The sequence below is a fragment of the Callospermophilus lateralis genome, unplaced genomic scaffold (assembly GCF_048772815.1).
Source record: "Callospermophilus lateralis isolate mCalLat2 unplaced genomic scaffold, mCalLat2.hap1 Scaffold_248, whole genome shotgun sequence".
Lineage (NCBI taxonomy): Eukaryota > Metazoa > Chordata > Mammalia > Rodentia > Sciuridae > Callospermophilus > Callospermophilus lateralis.
Window position 1 is genome coordinate 827,876 of NW_027513318.1, and position 17,122 is coordinate 844,997.

General features: G+C 32.1%; 1 protein-coding gene across 1 annotated transcript in view; it reads right to left on the reverse strand.

Annotated features, from left to right (window-relative positions):
- Window positions 1-4,299, reverse strand: part of LOC143386399 (cadherin-10-like) — a 130,030-nt gene extending 125,731 nt beyond the window's left edge. The window contains 1 exon segment of the mRNA XM_077108248.1: window positions 4,069-4,299. Coding sequence (XP_076964363.1) covers window positions 4,069-4,299 — 231 coding nt within the window.
- Between the last annotated feature and the right edge of the window lie 12,823 nt (window positions 4,300-17,122).

The window sequence follows — 17,122 nt, forward strand, 5'->3', positions numbered from 1 at the left end:
CCTCTAGCAAACTCTAGAAAGGTGTTTTTCAATCTTAGCACTACTGACATTGACAACTGTAAACTCCTTGGAGGGTCAGTTCTGTGCATTGTGAATGGTTAGTAGTAGTCCTGGCCATTGACAGCCAGACCTAAGAATCACATGCCAAGTTGTAAAAACCTAAAATGCTTCCATACACATATAAATGTCCCAGGGGAGGCAAAATCACTCACAGTTAGAACCACTAATCTAGGGTAATTTGAGCTCATCACAGTCATTCAGAAGGTGCAGGCAAATGAGAAAGTTCTGAAAACATGAAGTTGAGAAGAAGTGACAAAATACATGACTCATTCCTCTTTGATCATGGGAAAGTTTAGAGTCAGAAAATGTAAACTAAAATAATGAAATGTCAAATGACCTGCAAGAGGTTTGTGCAAACAAAAACAGCTGTTTCCAAACTGTAACAAATGAAACATTAGGAGCAGTATTTCTATTGACTATTCAAGAGGGAGAATGATTGTTCATCTTAGGTTATAGAGTGTATAAACAGCAGCAATGCATTAAAGGTGTGATGTACCTTGTGGGTGGAAGGGAATCTCAGTTAAATTATCAGTGGGAATTACAGCTTCAACTATATTCTTAATCTATTGAAATGGAAAGCAGGCATTATGGCTCCAGTCTGATAAGGCAACAATGTTTCAGGGCAAAGGGATATGATTTTAAGAAATAGTTGAACATGGTTTCTGTTTTTCAAGAATGCTCAAAAATTGGGAACTAATTCTGTATTTAGAAAAGGATATTAATGACATCTGTTAGTTCAGAATTGCTAGGAGGTCCCTTAATCTTTTATTACTCTGGATGCTGTATGATTTTAAGAGGATTGAGGGTTATTCTGATTATATAAATACGCAGACATATATACATGACCATATACATATGCTCACAGTTTTATTTTCTGAAGTGAATGATATTACTATAGTGATTCAGAGACAAATCCACGATTATATTTTTATATTATTAATTTTTGTGGGCTTGGATTTGTCTCTATATCTGATTTTTACTAAAATCTATTTTAACATGCTTTTCATTACTTCAGACTTTTGTATAAAATACAAAGTTTGTACAGTAAATAATATTAGTAATTTACTTAGAGTTGTCTGTTATTACCAAAATTGAATTTAAGAATATAAGTTTTAGTTTCATTATTTATTTTAGATTTGAAAATAAGAAGCTGAGAAATTATAAATTATGATAAAACAGGACAACTCTTACAGGCAACAGGACTCTTTGACTAGAAACTACATATGAAAATATCAAATTGATAAAAAGTTAAAAATTATAATGTTTCTCAAATCAAATTAGGAAATTTAAAAATAGTTAGAGGTTTGCAATACAAAGGCTACACAGTTTAAAGTATATTTCTTGAAGTTCAACTCTTGAAGACTATGCTTTCAAATTTGAAGAAATTGGACAGTACATGAAAGCTTCCCCAAAATGCTATCAATTTTTGTATATAGAAAATACCTTAAAGGGCAGCATTCTTACTAACTCTTTGAAAAAAAAAAGGTTTTATGATAGATATATTTTTTTTTGCTTGGAAATCCATTTGATTGAATGATTTATTAGAATAGCCTTCTTAGTCATTGAAAACTCAGCAAAGAAATGTTTTAAGTTCATTATGGTTGATTTTATTTCTTTAAAAATATATATGCATATTATAGATGAAATACCTTTATTTAGTTTATATGTTTCTATATGGTCCTGAGGATTGAACCCAGTGCCTCACACATGCTAGGTAAGTGCTCTACCACTGAGCTACAGCCCCAGTCCAACTCTATTTCTTATAACATTGTAGCTGTGGTGGTGAAATTCAGCCACTGACTTCTCTTTCTCTCTCCCTACTGCCCAATGCTCTATTTATTTCTTTATCTCTTTTTAAAATAGATATTAAAATACACTTTACATTAGTAAAATAATAGTACTATAAAAAGTGAATGTACATAAATGTTCACTGGTGTAATCATTCCTTTTGATTTCATAGATGAGAAAATGAAGACCAAGAGAATGCAATTAAACATTGAAAAAGAAATGTTGGCAGAAAAAAACATTATATATGCTAGGTGTTCTGTGGCCAACTGTATGATTTTCCTGTGTTTCCCTCAACTTTAACACTATAACCAAAAATTTTTATCTGATGAATTAAATGACTCCCAGTTGTTTGAATATTTAAAAAATGTCCTTCCTTTTTGCATTTTTGTGCTCATCACACATTAAGATCACATGCTTATCTTAAAGGAAATGAAAACTTAATGGGAAATTTCCATGGCTGTAATAAACTTATTATAAATAATATTAGTGAGAATATGTAGGATATTTTAAGTTTTCATATTTCCTGAAGAAAATATATCTTATTATGGATTTACATTCATCATAAGGCACATTTATTAAATTATTGTATGTTTAGCATTGCCTTTTTGACATACATAAATGTGTATGCTTCCATTTAAAATAAGATTTTAAATTATATAGACAGTTAATGCAATATAACTAATACAATACTGTAATATACACAAAAATTTTAAAAAATTCCTATTTCACAGATTATGAAATGAATAATCCACAGTAACTTGAAAGTGCTCTACCACTTGAAACATACAGTATAAAATGGACACTGTGGCTGTAATACAGATTCAGAATCTACTTGTATCTCAGAGGTAAAGCATTTACTAAACTTTTGTTCATCCAGGAGCTCAGTATATAGATTACAGAAATTAACTACCATAAATTCTCTATGCCCATCCCATTAAATGATTTTCTGATTTGCTTTCATAGAGCAGAATAGAGAGACTATGATTTAACTGCATATCAAGATGCATATATCTTAAGTGGTTACTCACTTTAATTGTCCTCAATGATTTAAAATTCTAGACTAGTTTTATCTGCTGAAGAGCCAAGTGGTACCAGATGGCTGAGGGAATTCAATTCAATAAGGCTCAAGTTAATTCAATCAGCTAAGTAGTTATTAAACTCTATTCCAAGGACTATGGACAAAGATATGAAGTATAGTTCTTGATTTTAACGTACTGACATTCTATGGAAAATGCAAAAAGAAAGAAAACAAGAAGCATCTTGACTATCTGGAGAGAGCATATAATGTAATACTTTAATTTCTCAACATTTATTAAATCCTCATTAAGAACTAGATGAAGGGAAATAGATGCCAAATGATCCCTATGTCCAGGAAAAAACAAACAAAACCATTTATAGTTTCTATGGGCAAGATTACCATTATCACATCTTTATGTGGTTGATTTCATGTTTTAAAAGTTTTCTATAGTGACACCCATAAAAATTACCTTCACACTGTGCTCTTAAGCATGCAACCATTGGGTCTGTGACAAGTCTGTTAATTTTTGCTTTTTGCTAAGATTGCTTAGGTTGCTATTTGTTTTCCTTCTCAATATAACATTTCACCTTTAATATCATCTTTCTTATATTATCGGATGTTTAAGGACTGATATAATTGAGTATGATAAAACATATCAACGTTTTTTAAATGAATGAAAATATATTTTATCAAAAATAGTGTTACTTAGAAGACAAAAACTTAACAAAAAGTTTAATGCAAGACTTGTATGCTCCCCTCATATTGTAGTAAGTAAATTGTTTCTACCTGCTGATCTTCTTAGTTGTTTTTCTTTTATACAAATACTCTCAAATTTTGATTTAACAAAACTAAAGAATACACACGCATACACACACACATATATACACAAACACATATGCATATAGTCATTAAAATGACTATATTAACAGATATCTATCATTGTTTTGTAGTTAAAATTTTAAGTGATTTTTTTTTTACATCTTGAGTCCATGAGTTGGTGGAAAAAATTAATTCACTTAAATAAATTCCTACATTTATTAATTTCCTAGTTTTTCAAAATAGAATAGTATTTCATAAATAATACTTTTGGGATATTTTGGGAATCAAAGTTATACAGATCATCATCTCTACAACCTTTCATTTTCCATAGTAAGACTTGTAAAGTATGAAGGTAAATATTTGTCATTTCAGTATGGACTTACCTTGCCTACATATTGATAATCAGATCCTGTATATTCCTCCAGTAAGAAAAACTGATGCCACATCCAACCACGTTTTTGACGATGCAGAATTTTGCCATCACTTCTTGACACTCGTGCACCTAAAGTCCTTTGTTGAGGTACAGGAGTCCTTCTGAATGTTATCTCTGGAGAACAGAAATGTGGCAGGCATACGCAGAGTAGAATCAGTCTCAAAAACTGGTGTATTGTCATAGTTCACTTGTTGACAAATCCCAAAGTGGATGAAGAAAAAGTAGTCCTATTATACTGGATTGGATTTTACTGCATTTCAACTGGTTTCCAACATTTCATTAATGTTTGGTACGTTTCCAAAATCTTTAAGCAAACAGATAAAAAAAAGTCAGTTGACAACATTATGACTGTTACTTGTAATTTTAAATTTAAAATTATAAAAATTTATTAAAACATTTAGTGTTTCTGTTTTTCACAGAATAGTGATTGGTTTGGGGAAGCATTGTGTCATAAAATATTCATGATTTAAGAAAATATGATTACAGGTGTTTTCTTTAAACAAAGCATAAAGAAGAGATATCATGAAATTCATTTATGTCTTTTGGTGATTTAATATTATTTAGAATTTATAATTCCTATAGATTGTAGGTGTATTTTGTTTTGTGTGTCATTTTTTTCTGGAATAAATTTAATATAAATTTTACTTAAAAAACAGTGATTTGGGGGCTGGGGATGTGGCTCAAGCTTTAGGCGCTTGCCTGGCATGCATGCGGCCGAGGTTCGATTCTCAGCACCACATACAAACAAAGATGTAGTGTCCGCCAAAAACTTAGAAATAAATATTAAAATTCTCTCTCTCTATCTCTCTCTCTAAAAAAAACAGTGATTTAAATAAACTACAGGAATTTTGCATTACTTGTAAAATATAATAATACCTATATATTTTTCAAACAGTGCACAATTTTTTTCCAATTTAATCTAGATGCAAAAGTAAAGACAAAAGCAAGCAAATAAACATATAAACAAAAGAGGATTACACTGGGTTAAAATTTTTCCTCTCTTTTCTTTGGTGTGTGAAACATCTGGGTTTTCCTAGATGCAGGAAAAAAAAATTCCACTACAGAGAATCATTTCTAAAACAATGAATACTAGTGGGTAAGAAGATATAATCAAGTCACAGCTCTACCTGTGCTATGTTTACCCAAACTGTGCAGTTCTAATGGTCCCTATGGCCACCAACTTTGTCCCAAATTGCATGGCATCTCTGTTGGACTGTGGCAATAGTCTTTTTCCCCACTCTCCACGTTGTGCCTGACAATATTTTCTCAACAAAATCTCCAAAATAACCCCATTCAAAAGTAAGTTACACCATTTCACTGCTGTCCACAGAACATTCAACTGGCTTCTCATCTAACTTTGAGTGAAATCTAAAATCTATGCAAAATTACCGCATTCCCTTCATCACTGTCACTCCTCTGACCTGCTTCACTTCAACCCTCCAGCTGCCCTCCTGACCAACTCCTTTCCAGTTACAAGAACCCTCTTCTTCACCCTGCAACAGAGTTCATCTGCTTCTTTCCTCAAGTCTTTCTGCTTGTTCCCTGTGCCTGGAATGCCTTTTCTGAAGTTAGCAACTTACATAGGCCCTTTGGTTCCTTCAGGTTTTGCTTTGAAATCTCTTCTGATATTTTACATATCCCAACACATGACATGCATTTTATTTATTTGTTATGCATAAATTCTGCCAAGCAGCTACAATCTCTTTCAGGAAGGATTTTTTTCTCTGTTTCCTTTACTGCTTTAGTAACAATACATACAACAGTATCTTGCTCGAAGTGGATGATGAATAAATAGTTTGAATGAATTAATAAACGCCTGCATAAATTCTAACTGGATGCAAACTTCTGAATATGATTCATTACCTGCTGTGTGTTGTTATGCTAAAGTATTCATCTATGGAAATGCATATTTTTAAATAAAATTCTTAATCCTCATTTATCTTATCATTAGAATATTCTTATTTAAAAAAAAAAAAACTTTTTGTAGTTGTAAATGGCCAGAATGCTTTTTTTTTGTTTTGTTTTGTTTATTTTTATGTGGTACTCAGCATGGAACCCAGTGCCTCACATATGCTACGCAAGCACTCTGCTACTAAGCTACAAACCCAGCCCCAGAACATTATTCTTATTTTAAAATTTTGTGTGGATTTTTAAATTTTTCCAATAGAAATAAATTATGTGTCAAGGATGATAAGACATTTATTTTAAAAAAGTGGCTGGAGAATGAAATGATTGAGTTCTAATTCTCTTATACAGCATGCATTCTAAGTATTCTGGTGTTTACATTTGTGTTTCCGTCTATGATTATTCCTTAGCAATCTGTTTACTTTTTGTTTTGTTATTTAAAATATTGACAAGCTATAACAAATGTGCTTTAGAAATAATGCTAATGGTGAAACAGTAAATCTCCTGAGTGTACTAAATGTCACTGAAACCTCCATAGTGTGTGAAGTCATTCAACATGATTGATGCAAACTCTACTAAAATATTATATGTGATACTTTACTTGGAGTTTAGTAATCACCTGATGCACAAAATAGTTGTACATACTAAAGTAATGACTTTATAGAAACTCATATTGTTTGGATTCTAAGTAGCAAAAACATTTAATAAAATGATGTTTGTCTTTTTGTATCTCAGGGTGTGCCAATGGTATATCCGGAAAGTCACTTTTCCTAAGGGAAGGGAAAGTCTGTGTAATGAGTGGTTTCTACTCTTTTCCACCAAAGCATAAAATTACATTGAAGCAACAGTCATTCTCAGTTCATCTATTTTAAGTACATTTTACACAATGATCATTGGAAAAAATATTCCACTGACAAGAATACATAAATGTAGACACTTTTAGTAAACCATCATTTAATTTGTCCAAAGTTAATTTTCCCTAGGATGTTCTATGTGGCTCGGAGTCTATATGTAGACATGTCAAAGCATTGCTCATTTATTATTAATACCACAATTTTTGCCAGTAACCTGCCTCAAATTATAGAATAATTTTGACTTTAGATTCAACCAATAGACTTTCTTTTAAAGAGACAGAAAAAGAGAGAGAGAGAATTTTTTAATATTTATTTTTTTAGTTTTTTCAACGGACACAACATCTTTGTTTGTATGTGGTGCTGAGGATTGAACCTGGGCCGCACGCATGCCAGGCAAGCACGCTACCACTTGAGCCACATCCCCAGCCCCTCAACCAATAGACTTTTGATATGGTAAATTAATATATTTTATTGTTTTATTTAGTATTTCATGACTCACAAATGTGCTCCCCACCAACCCTGTGTTCTATGTGCCACTATGCAACATTAAATGATCATTTCATGAATGAGAGCTTACCTTGTTCATATCTACTGCCAGGTTTTCTAAACCTCAACTTTTCTTATTTAAAAGTTATACTACAGGGTGTTAGGTGAATTAATTTTCCAAAACTCACTTCACCAAGATTCAAATCAATTAAAAATTTTGAGTATATCTCCTACAGGGAACATAACATCTACCTTTCATAATTCATTTCAATATCTGAAATCAGATAATTTTAAAATTTTTATTTCACATTATTTCCAATTGTTTTTCATTTCAGTTTTGATATGAAACTTATGTGTACAAATTACTTCCTCATGAATATATAAATCAGAGTACTGTTTAGGTGATTAAACTCTATTGAATTTTCCTCACTAGTGAACTCCATTTTTAAGCTAGATGTAGATATACCAGCAGATGTTTCTAGAATTAAGTAATACATGTTTTTAAAAACTCTTTCTGGATGGGTATGGTGAGGCATGCCTGTAATACCAGAGGATTGGGAGGCTGAGTCAAGAGGATTGTGAGTTCAAACCAGCCTCAACAAAAGTGAGGTACTAATCAACTTAGTGAGACCCTGTCTCTAAATAAGACACAAAATAGGGCTGAGGATGTGTCTCAGTGGTGGAGTGCCCCTGATTTAAATCCCTGATACCCCCTTCCCTGCTCAAAGAACTCTTTCTAAATAGGTTGGACTATTGTGATGAAAAATAAAAGCTGTATTTTAGAAAATAAAAATACTTTTCAGGGGAACTATTGTACTTGTTGGAAGTTATAAACTATTAAAAGTGTCAACAGGATTAAGATAAAAGTAAAATACTTAAATTAATGGAATTTTATAATGTAACTTCCAATTAATAAATTTAATTTTTGAGTAGTCCATTTAAAATCATATTTCCTTATTTTTATCATAAAACTAACATAAATACCATGCAAATTAAGAATCATTAAACCACCCTTTAGCATGTGCATTCCCATATTCCTTTAAATTAGTGCTTTCAATTTTTGACATACACTCTGGATTCTTAGGACCTTTGGTAAGTGTCTGTTCCCACTCAGCGTATCTGAGGCAGCACGCATGATTCTCCATTGCCAACTAGCGCACATATTATGCCAAAACAGCTTGGTCCCATGCTTTCAACAGAAAATCTGTAGACCAACTCAAACCTAAATTCACCTCTAAAATATATTATGAATTTTTTTCCCCATTTAGTGCTTCAGAAAACAGGTACACATTCTACTATGATAATGATTGCTGCTGGAAGATTAGAACATTATTTCTCAATATTCAAAGTCATTTTGGACAGTTTTTTAACCAGAAAGTTTTGACTCAAGTCAGCATACTCTAAAACAATTTCCCTTCTAATCATAAACATAAATATATAAACAATGATTTCTTGTATAAGCACATTTTAGATAATTTGTCTCACTGGGCTTCTATAATTTTTATAATCACAAGATTTTATTATTCTCTGTAAATACTTATCACACATATTAATTCCTCTAAAATCTTCAAATTTTATCATTAAAACACTCAAAAAAAGCAGATCACAGGATACAATAGTGGGTATTTTGGAAAAACTCAATTACTAATTAAGTCTTCATACATCACAGATGATTACTTAAGCTACAATCCATCTTTGGCTAATAAAAAGAATTAATCATTCTTCAGTCAATTGGCTATGTTGATTAGAATCCTAAAGTATTAGTTTTTTTTTTAACCACCATTTATAATAGTAACAAAAATGCTAAAGATTATTGAGACCAAACTGAAGTCTGTATAGTCGTATAACTTTAATGCTTTTAGTATTTCATACAACAAATGCGGTCTAATGAAATTCAAGACTGAAAAATAAAGGAACACTTTTCAGGTATATTGGTATAATTAAAATGAGTTGATGCATACTAAATACTTCCTTTTTATTCAAATGGTGCCATTTTATGCATCTTGGATAAAGCACAATTTGAGATAATTGAATCAAAGCATTACACAAAGGACACAAATAAAATGAGTCCATATGCTTGATCATATTTTCCAAGATTTTATTATACATTACTTAATGTGCTTTAATGCCTTAGAAAATATATAGTTCTATACTGAATATTTATCACTCTATTTTAAATATTCTGCATATGTATTTCTGTTTAAATTGTAAAGCAATGTCTTATACCTTGCATGCAAATTTAGTAATACAGGGATTAATGCAAAGTGTTCAATGAATATTATTGTTAAAATTGACTGAATATTGTTATTTTGTCTAAAATATTTTATTAAGAAGGAAACTTGATTCCCTTCCCTAAAACAAAACAAAAATATTGTATGCATAATCCTATTTGTATGTAACATGACACAACTCACATAAGACATTTTTCAAACTAGTGATCAATACATCTTTGTTGAATAAAAAAAAATATACAACACAAGGTTCATTAGTCTCAGATAAGTTATCAAACATTTTTGATTGCTATGCTTGCTATCAATGCAGAAAAAATTCCAAAAAGCTCCCATTTCTTGCTATTCTCTGTTTAAAATTTTTCTTCAAGCAAAACTGTTTGAAATTAGTTTTATTCCTGGGAATGTGACCTGCACACAAACTGGCAAAACACTTCTCCAGCTGTACTATGAACTAACATCTTCATATTGTAATTTTCCAGCCATGTACATCCCACATAAATTTGTAGCACTGAGTAGATAAAGCATATGGCAGAGGTGAAGAGGAGCCTTGGTGAATGAAGCACATAACTTGGAGTGGTCATTATCTCTAAGATTCCTGCTAATAAGCTTAGGAACAGCGTCCAAAAGTTCTTCCTGCTCTCTGCACAACCTTTTTAACTCAGCAGCAAATGTGACAGTCCCAGATGTAACTTGATCCATGACCATGTTAGCAGTGCCAATACAGCTGTGACATTACACATGCTCCTTTCAGGAAGCCTCATTTTACTGTAGCTGGGATTTATTTCATTACGTGAAAACTGGTAGCAAGAATGCTCTCAGGGTAACTTAAAGATGCTCAGATAAAAGCCATCTGGTACCCAATTTTCTTTGATCCAGGACTTGAAAGATTGTGTAAAACAATGAATAAAGAAACAAAGAGAATTTCAGAGTTGTTTTGGAGTTTGCACCCAGAATGAATTATTTCTCATTGAAAACATTAATATTAGAACACCAATGAAAAGATAAACAAAGTTGGAAGCCACGACTAAGGATCTTTTCTAAGTCACTTCAATGAAGACCTTTTGTATATGTACTAAGCCACTATATACTTTCATATGTTCTACTGTGGAAATGTATAGAATATGCACTATATTGAAATTAACAGCATTTTAAGACGTTTTCACTGTTAAACTAAAAGTGCAAAATATTTTGACACTAATTTGTGAAAATGAGTAAAAAATACAAATATACAAAGATAAACAAATGTTCATTAAAATTCTACTTAAATTAAAAGGATACATGTTGCTGTCAACATGAGGATAAACACAGTAATCATCAGAGAGACCTCGTGGCATGAATTTGTGATATAATTGTGTTTAAGCAACAAACAAACAAACAAAAACAAAAAATATATTAGCACTATTTTTTAATTCTAATTATGCTTTAGGATATGCCCAATACTAAACTGAACTGCTCATTAGTTGATCACCTGTCCTTTCCCTATATGGAAGCTCATTCCATAGAAAAGAATTATCTACTAAATGACATTCTGTGGTTGAAATATAAAATTGGAATAATACCATGTCAGCTGAAGTTCATTTTCTTCATGGAAGACAGGATTAGCTTATAAAGTACTTCTTATTTATTATAATACTCATCTCAATGCTAAATTATAATTTCATCATATTTTTCAAGTAAACAAACAATTCAAGATTTATTTCCTTTTTTGTATTTATTTATATATATTATATATTCATTTATTTATTTATTTTAATTCTTAAAGTTATCAATGCCTAGATATAGACACTAGACTACAAAAACTGTTATTAGGTACATAAATATTTGAAGTATTAAACTATAGTATGTTGTACAAATCAATGAACTATTCTTTTAAAATTTTTGTTCTTGTTCTTTGCATCTCAGTGGGATGTGTTCAGAATATCCATTCTATAGATGTGTCATCAATACTCAGAATGGTTCTTTCAGCAGTGTCTATGGAGTACTTTTTCTTGTACCATCAAGTCTGCCATATAGGAGCTGTCAAATGTAAAAAAAAACTGAAATGTCTTTTACCACCTAAGAATTAACAATGTAAAAACATGAAGGAGTACCTACTTTAAACATCAGTGGTCTAAGGAATTATTTTGATGGAATTAATATCCAAAATGATCCAAAGGAAAGAAAAAAATAGAGTGCCAATATGCGTGAACTGTATATGTGTTAGGTTTGCCAACAACTGTAAGAGTTAAATTCAGCTATGACAACACAATGGAGTGGAACTGTGTTTCATGAGTGGGAATAATGTGGCAGATATAGGTACAGAGACATGAATAGAGGAAGAACATTACAGAGCTCCAAGAATAAAATGCAGCCTATGCACTAATTTAATTAAATTCACTTTTCTTAGATGAATAAGTTCAAATTTAGGCCCAGGCCTATAACAATGTGGAGCCCAAATATACTAATAATTAAGACAAAAATTTTCTCTTACTCATGGTTGTGTTATGCTTTCCATGGACACTAGGTATTTAGCTTCTGTGGGCTTTAAAACAAAATGTATATTACAACTGCATTCATAGAAATACATGTGCATTAATAGATATATGTATATAGTCATATAACTTATATATGACTATATCTCTTTATTTTTCTTAGAGGTTTTCTTAGTTCTTGGATTTTAAAAGAAATTAAAACATTTGCATGGGTCTCTAAAAGTATTGCAAGCACTCAGATCTATGCCTAAATGGGGAAGTTGACCCTTATTTTTAGTAGCAAACTTTATCATGGATTTTGAGCTGTCTCCAAACAGCATAAGATATTTTTCTTCTATGGGATAATCTGAAGGGTATGGAAAGTTTCAAGAGTAATGTTCTATGAGGTGTTCAATTCAAACAGTGTTATAACTAGAAATATACTTGGGTCACCAAATGCATCTGCACTCTTTATAAATTCTCTACATAATTTAGTAATGAACAGATGTTACTATGATTAAAGCTTATCTAGAAGACACTCCAGCCCAAAGTGACCTGCTGCATCTTGGGGAAAGTGTATATCATTTTATGGAGGTGAGGGGGTACACATCCTAATGACCTTCAATGGACTGAGCTCATCAAAGAAAATATTTCAACGTCACTTTAATTTAAGTTTCTGCATTTTCCCATAACCAGGAACATGTAGTAGTAGATACTTGCAGCAAGCTCAATGGGAAGAAAATATGGAAAAAAAGTTCATTGTTATTTAGACAGAGTTTTGTCATTTTCTTTTTTTTTTTTACTTCCTCTCAGTTTTATTTTTATTTTATTTTATTTTTTTATTGTTGATTGTTCAAAACATTACATAGTTCTTGATATATCATATTTCACACTTTGATTCAAGTGGGTTATGAACTCCCATTTTTACCCCGTATACAAATTGCAGAATCACATCAGTTACACTTCCATTGATTTATATATTGCCATACTAGGGTCTGTTGTATTCTGCTGCCTTTCCTATCCTTTACTATCCCCCTCCCCTCCCCTCCCCTCCCCTCTTCTCTCTCTACCCCCTCTACTGCAGTTCATATCTCCCCCTTGTATTATTTTTCCCTTTCCCCTCGCTACCTCTTGTATGTAATTTTGTATAACCCTGAGGGTCTCCTTCCATTTCCATGCAATTTCCCTTCTCCCTCCCTTTCCCTCCCACCTCTTGTCCCTGTTTAATGTTAATCTTCTTCTCATGCTCTTCATCCCTACTCTGTTCTTAGTTACTCTCCTTATGTCAAAGAAGACATTTGGCATTTGTTTTTTAGGGATTGGCTGGCTTCACTTAGCATAATCTGCTCTAATGCCATCCATTTCCCTCCAAATTCTATTATTTTGTCATTTCTTAATGCAGAGTAATACTCCATTGTGTATAAATGCCACATTTTTTTTTATCCATTCGTCTATTGAAGGGCATCTAGGTTGGTTCCACAGTCTTGCTATTGTGAATTGTGCTGCTATGAACATCCATGTAGCAGTGTCCCTGTAGCATGCTCTATTTAGGTCTTTAGGGAATAGACCGAGAAGGGGAATAGCTGGGTCAAATGGTGGTTCCATTCCCAGCTTTCCAAGAAATCTCCATACTGCTTTCCAGATTGGCTGCACCAACTTGCAGTCCCACCAACAATGAACAAGTGTACCCTTTTCCCCACATCCTCGCCAGCACTTGTTGTTGTTTGACTTCATAATGGCTGCCAATCTTACTGGAGTGAGATGGTATCTTAGGGTGGTTTTGATTTGCATTTCTCTGACTGCTAGGGATGGTGAGCATTTTTTCATGTACTTGTTGATTGATTGTATGTCCTCCTCCGAGAAGTGTCTGTTCATGTCTTTGGCCCATTTGTTGATTGGGTTATTTGTTATCTTGTTGTCTAATTTTTTGAGTTCTTTGTATACTCTGGATATTAGGGCTCTATCTGAAGTGTGAGGAGTAAAGATTTGTTCCCAGGATGTAGGCTCCCTATTTACCTCTCTTATTGTTTCTTTTGCTGAGAAAAAACTTTTTAGTTTAAGTAAGTCCCATTTGTTGATTCTAGTTATTAACTCTTGTGCTATGGGTGTCCTATTGAGGAATTTGGAGCCCGACCCCACAGTATGTAAATCGTAGCCGACTTTTTCTTCTATCAGACGCCGTGTCTCTGATTTGATATCAAGCTCCTTGATCCATTTTGAGTTAACTTTTGTGCATGGTGAGAGAAAGGGATTCAGTTTCATTTTATTGCATATGGATTTCCAGTTTTCCCAGCACCATTTGTTGAAGATGCTATTCTTCCTCCATTGCATGCTTTTAGCCCCTTTATCAAATATAAGATAGTTGTAGTTTTGTGGATTGGTTTCTGTGTCCTCTATTCTGTACCATTGGTCCACCCGCCTGTTTTGGTACCAGTACCATGCTGTTTTTGTTACTATTGCTCTGTAGTATAGTTTGAAGTCTGGTATCGCTATACCGCCTGATTCACCCTTCCTGCTTAGCATTGTTTTTGCTATTCTGGGTCTTTTATTTTTCCATATGAATTTCATGATTGCTTTCTCTATTTCTATAAGAAATGCAATTGGGATTTTGATTGGCATTGCATTAAACCTATAGAGAACTTTTGGTAATATCGTCATTTTGATGATGTTAGTTCTGCCTATCCATGAACAGGGTATATTTTTCCATCTTCTAAGATCTTCTTATATTTCTCTCTTTAGGGTTCTGTAGTTTTCATTGTATAAGTCTTTCACCTCTTTTGTTAGGTTGATTCCTAAGTATTTTATTTTTGGGGGGGATATTGTGAATGGAGTGGTTGTCCTCATTTCCATTTCAAAGGATTTGTCACTGATATACAGGAATGCCTTTGATTTATACGTGTTGATTTTATATCCTGCCACTTTGCTGAATTCATTTATTAGCTCTAATAGTTTCTTTGTAGACCCTTTTGGGTCTGCTAGGTATAGAATCATGTCATCTGCAAATAGTGATAATTTAAGTTCTTCTTTCCTATAAATTAGATGGAATGAGAATAAATAGTAGAAAGGTAAGGATATAAATTAGATGGAATGAGAATAAATAGTAGAAAGGTAAGGATATAAATTAGATGGAATGAGAATAAATAGTAGAAAGGTAAGGATCTATCTCAAGGGCAATTTTCTAGAAAGAGGAAAACCTGCATCCTTTCAATAGCTCTCTCGGTTATTTTTTTTTTCAAACATGTATCTTCATCTTTTTCAGCATATTCTGTTCATGATTAGCATTTACCTTGGATCACGGCAGTTTGATCTAATAATAAAACTTTAAAATACAGAATATCTAATTTTATGAATTAAAGGGGAGGAAGAAAAATGAATAAGGAAGAAAAACTCATCAGTGGCATATGAAGAGGAGCAGAAAACAGAATAGTAAGGAAGTGAACGCTTTTTCTAGTTGGAGATGTCAATCCGCCATCGTAGCTGTAGTAGGGCCCACTCAATTTAACTTGTGCATTTTACTTTCGGATTCTAATATAAACTAACCAGACCTTCTGAATAGGGAGAATATTTGCAGAAGACAGCACTCCCTAAAACTGTTCGTGAAGGCATCAATACTCTGACAGTGGAACAGTAAAGTGTCATTACAAGAGATGGGAGGAACGAAACCAACAATCAATAATCTCTGTGAAGACAAATATACTCATGAAACTTAGGCAAACAAAAATATGTAAAAAGTATAACACATCATGACTTTACCTCAGTTCAATATTCAAAAGTCAATCATTTAAATCATGTTATCAACAAATCAAGAAAAACTCTGACCACTTCAGGAGATGAAGAAAAAATGCTTCATAAAATTCAATATCCTTCATAGTAAAAATTCTCCATCCCACAGAGAGCACTTACAGTATGCCACAGCTAGCACACTTAGTGGGAGAACCTACGTATTTTCCTCCAGCTGATGAAGAACCAGGTACAGGTGTCATTTCTCACACCTTGCATTCAGCTTTAAACTGATGTTCCTCCACAAAACAGTAAGTTAACACAAAATAGTAATAAAAATCATACATAGAGAAAAAAGAAAACTGTTTCATCCTAAGTATAAGAAATCCCAGATAATTTGCTTTAGAAACACTGGATTTAATCGACAGATTTAGCAAGTTGACAAATAAAAGATGAAACAAAAAACATTAATTATAGTGTCAAGTAATTGCAATCTCACAATTGTAAACTGAAATAAGAATAAAATATAATTTACCTGAGACCAAAAAGACAAGAAATATTTAAGATGGAATACAAAAAAAAATATGCAAGATCTTTATGCTGAAATTTTCAAGCCCCTACAAGAAAGTAAAAATTTAACAAAGAGATGTTTTATTTTTAAAATATTTATAATTGGGAAAGCTTAATATGTCAGTTTCAAAAGACTAAAGTAAAATTCAAATTTTAATAATTTTAGAAATAAAACTCATTTTTGTTTTTTAATTGTTAAAACTTTCTTAGATATGGTTCTTAAAAGGTATTTCTAAAATTTAAAAAAAAATGACAAATTTGACCACCAATATTAAAAGCCTTTTGGGCTGAGATTGTGGCTCAGTGGTAGAGTGCTCTCCTAGCACGTGTGAGGCCCTGGGTTCAGTCCTCGGCACCAAATATAAATAAATAAATAAAAGGTATTTCGTTCACCTACAACTAAATATATATATATTTATTATATATATATAATATTAGAAAAGCTAAATGCCTTTAAAATACCTTAATAAAATGAGAATACAATTCATAAACTTGTAGAAAACAATTGCAAAATTCTATTCTGTGAAAGCATTTATCCACATTATATAAAGAAAACATAAAAGCCAATAATTAAGAAAAACAAAAACATGCAAAAGACATGAACAGACATTTCAACAGATAATGCAGATGACAAACAAGCACATAAGTAGATGCTCAGCATTCATTATTGTGAGTAAAAATTAAAAGTACAATGCATACCACTGCACTTAATAAAATAGCTAAAGCAAAAAATTTAAAAAACATTATTAAGTATTGGAAAAAATATAGAGCAATTGATACTACTATAC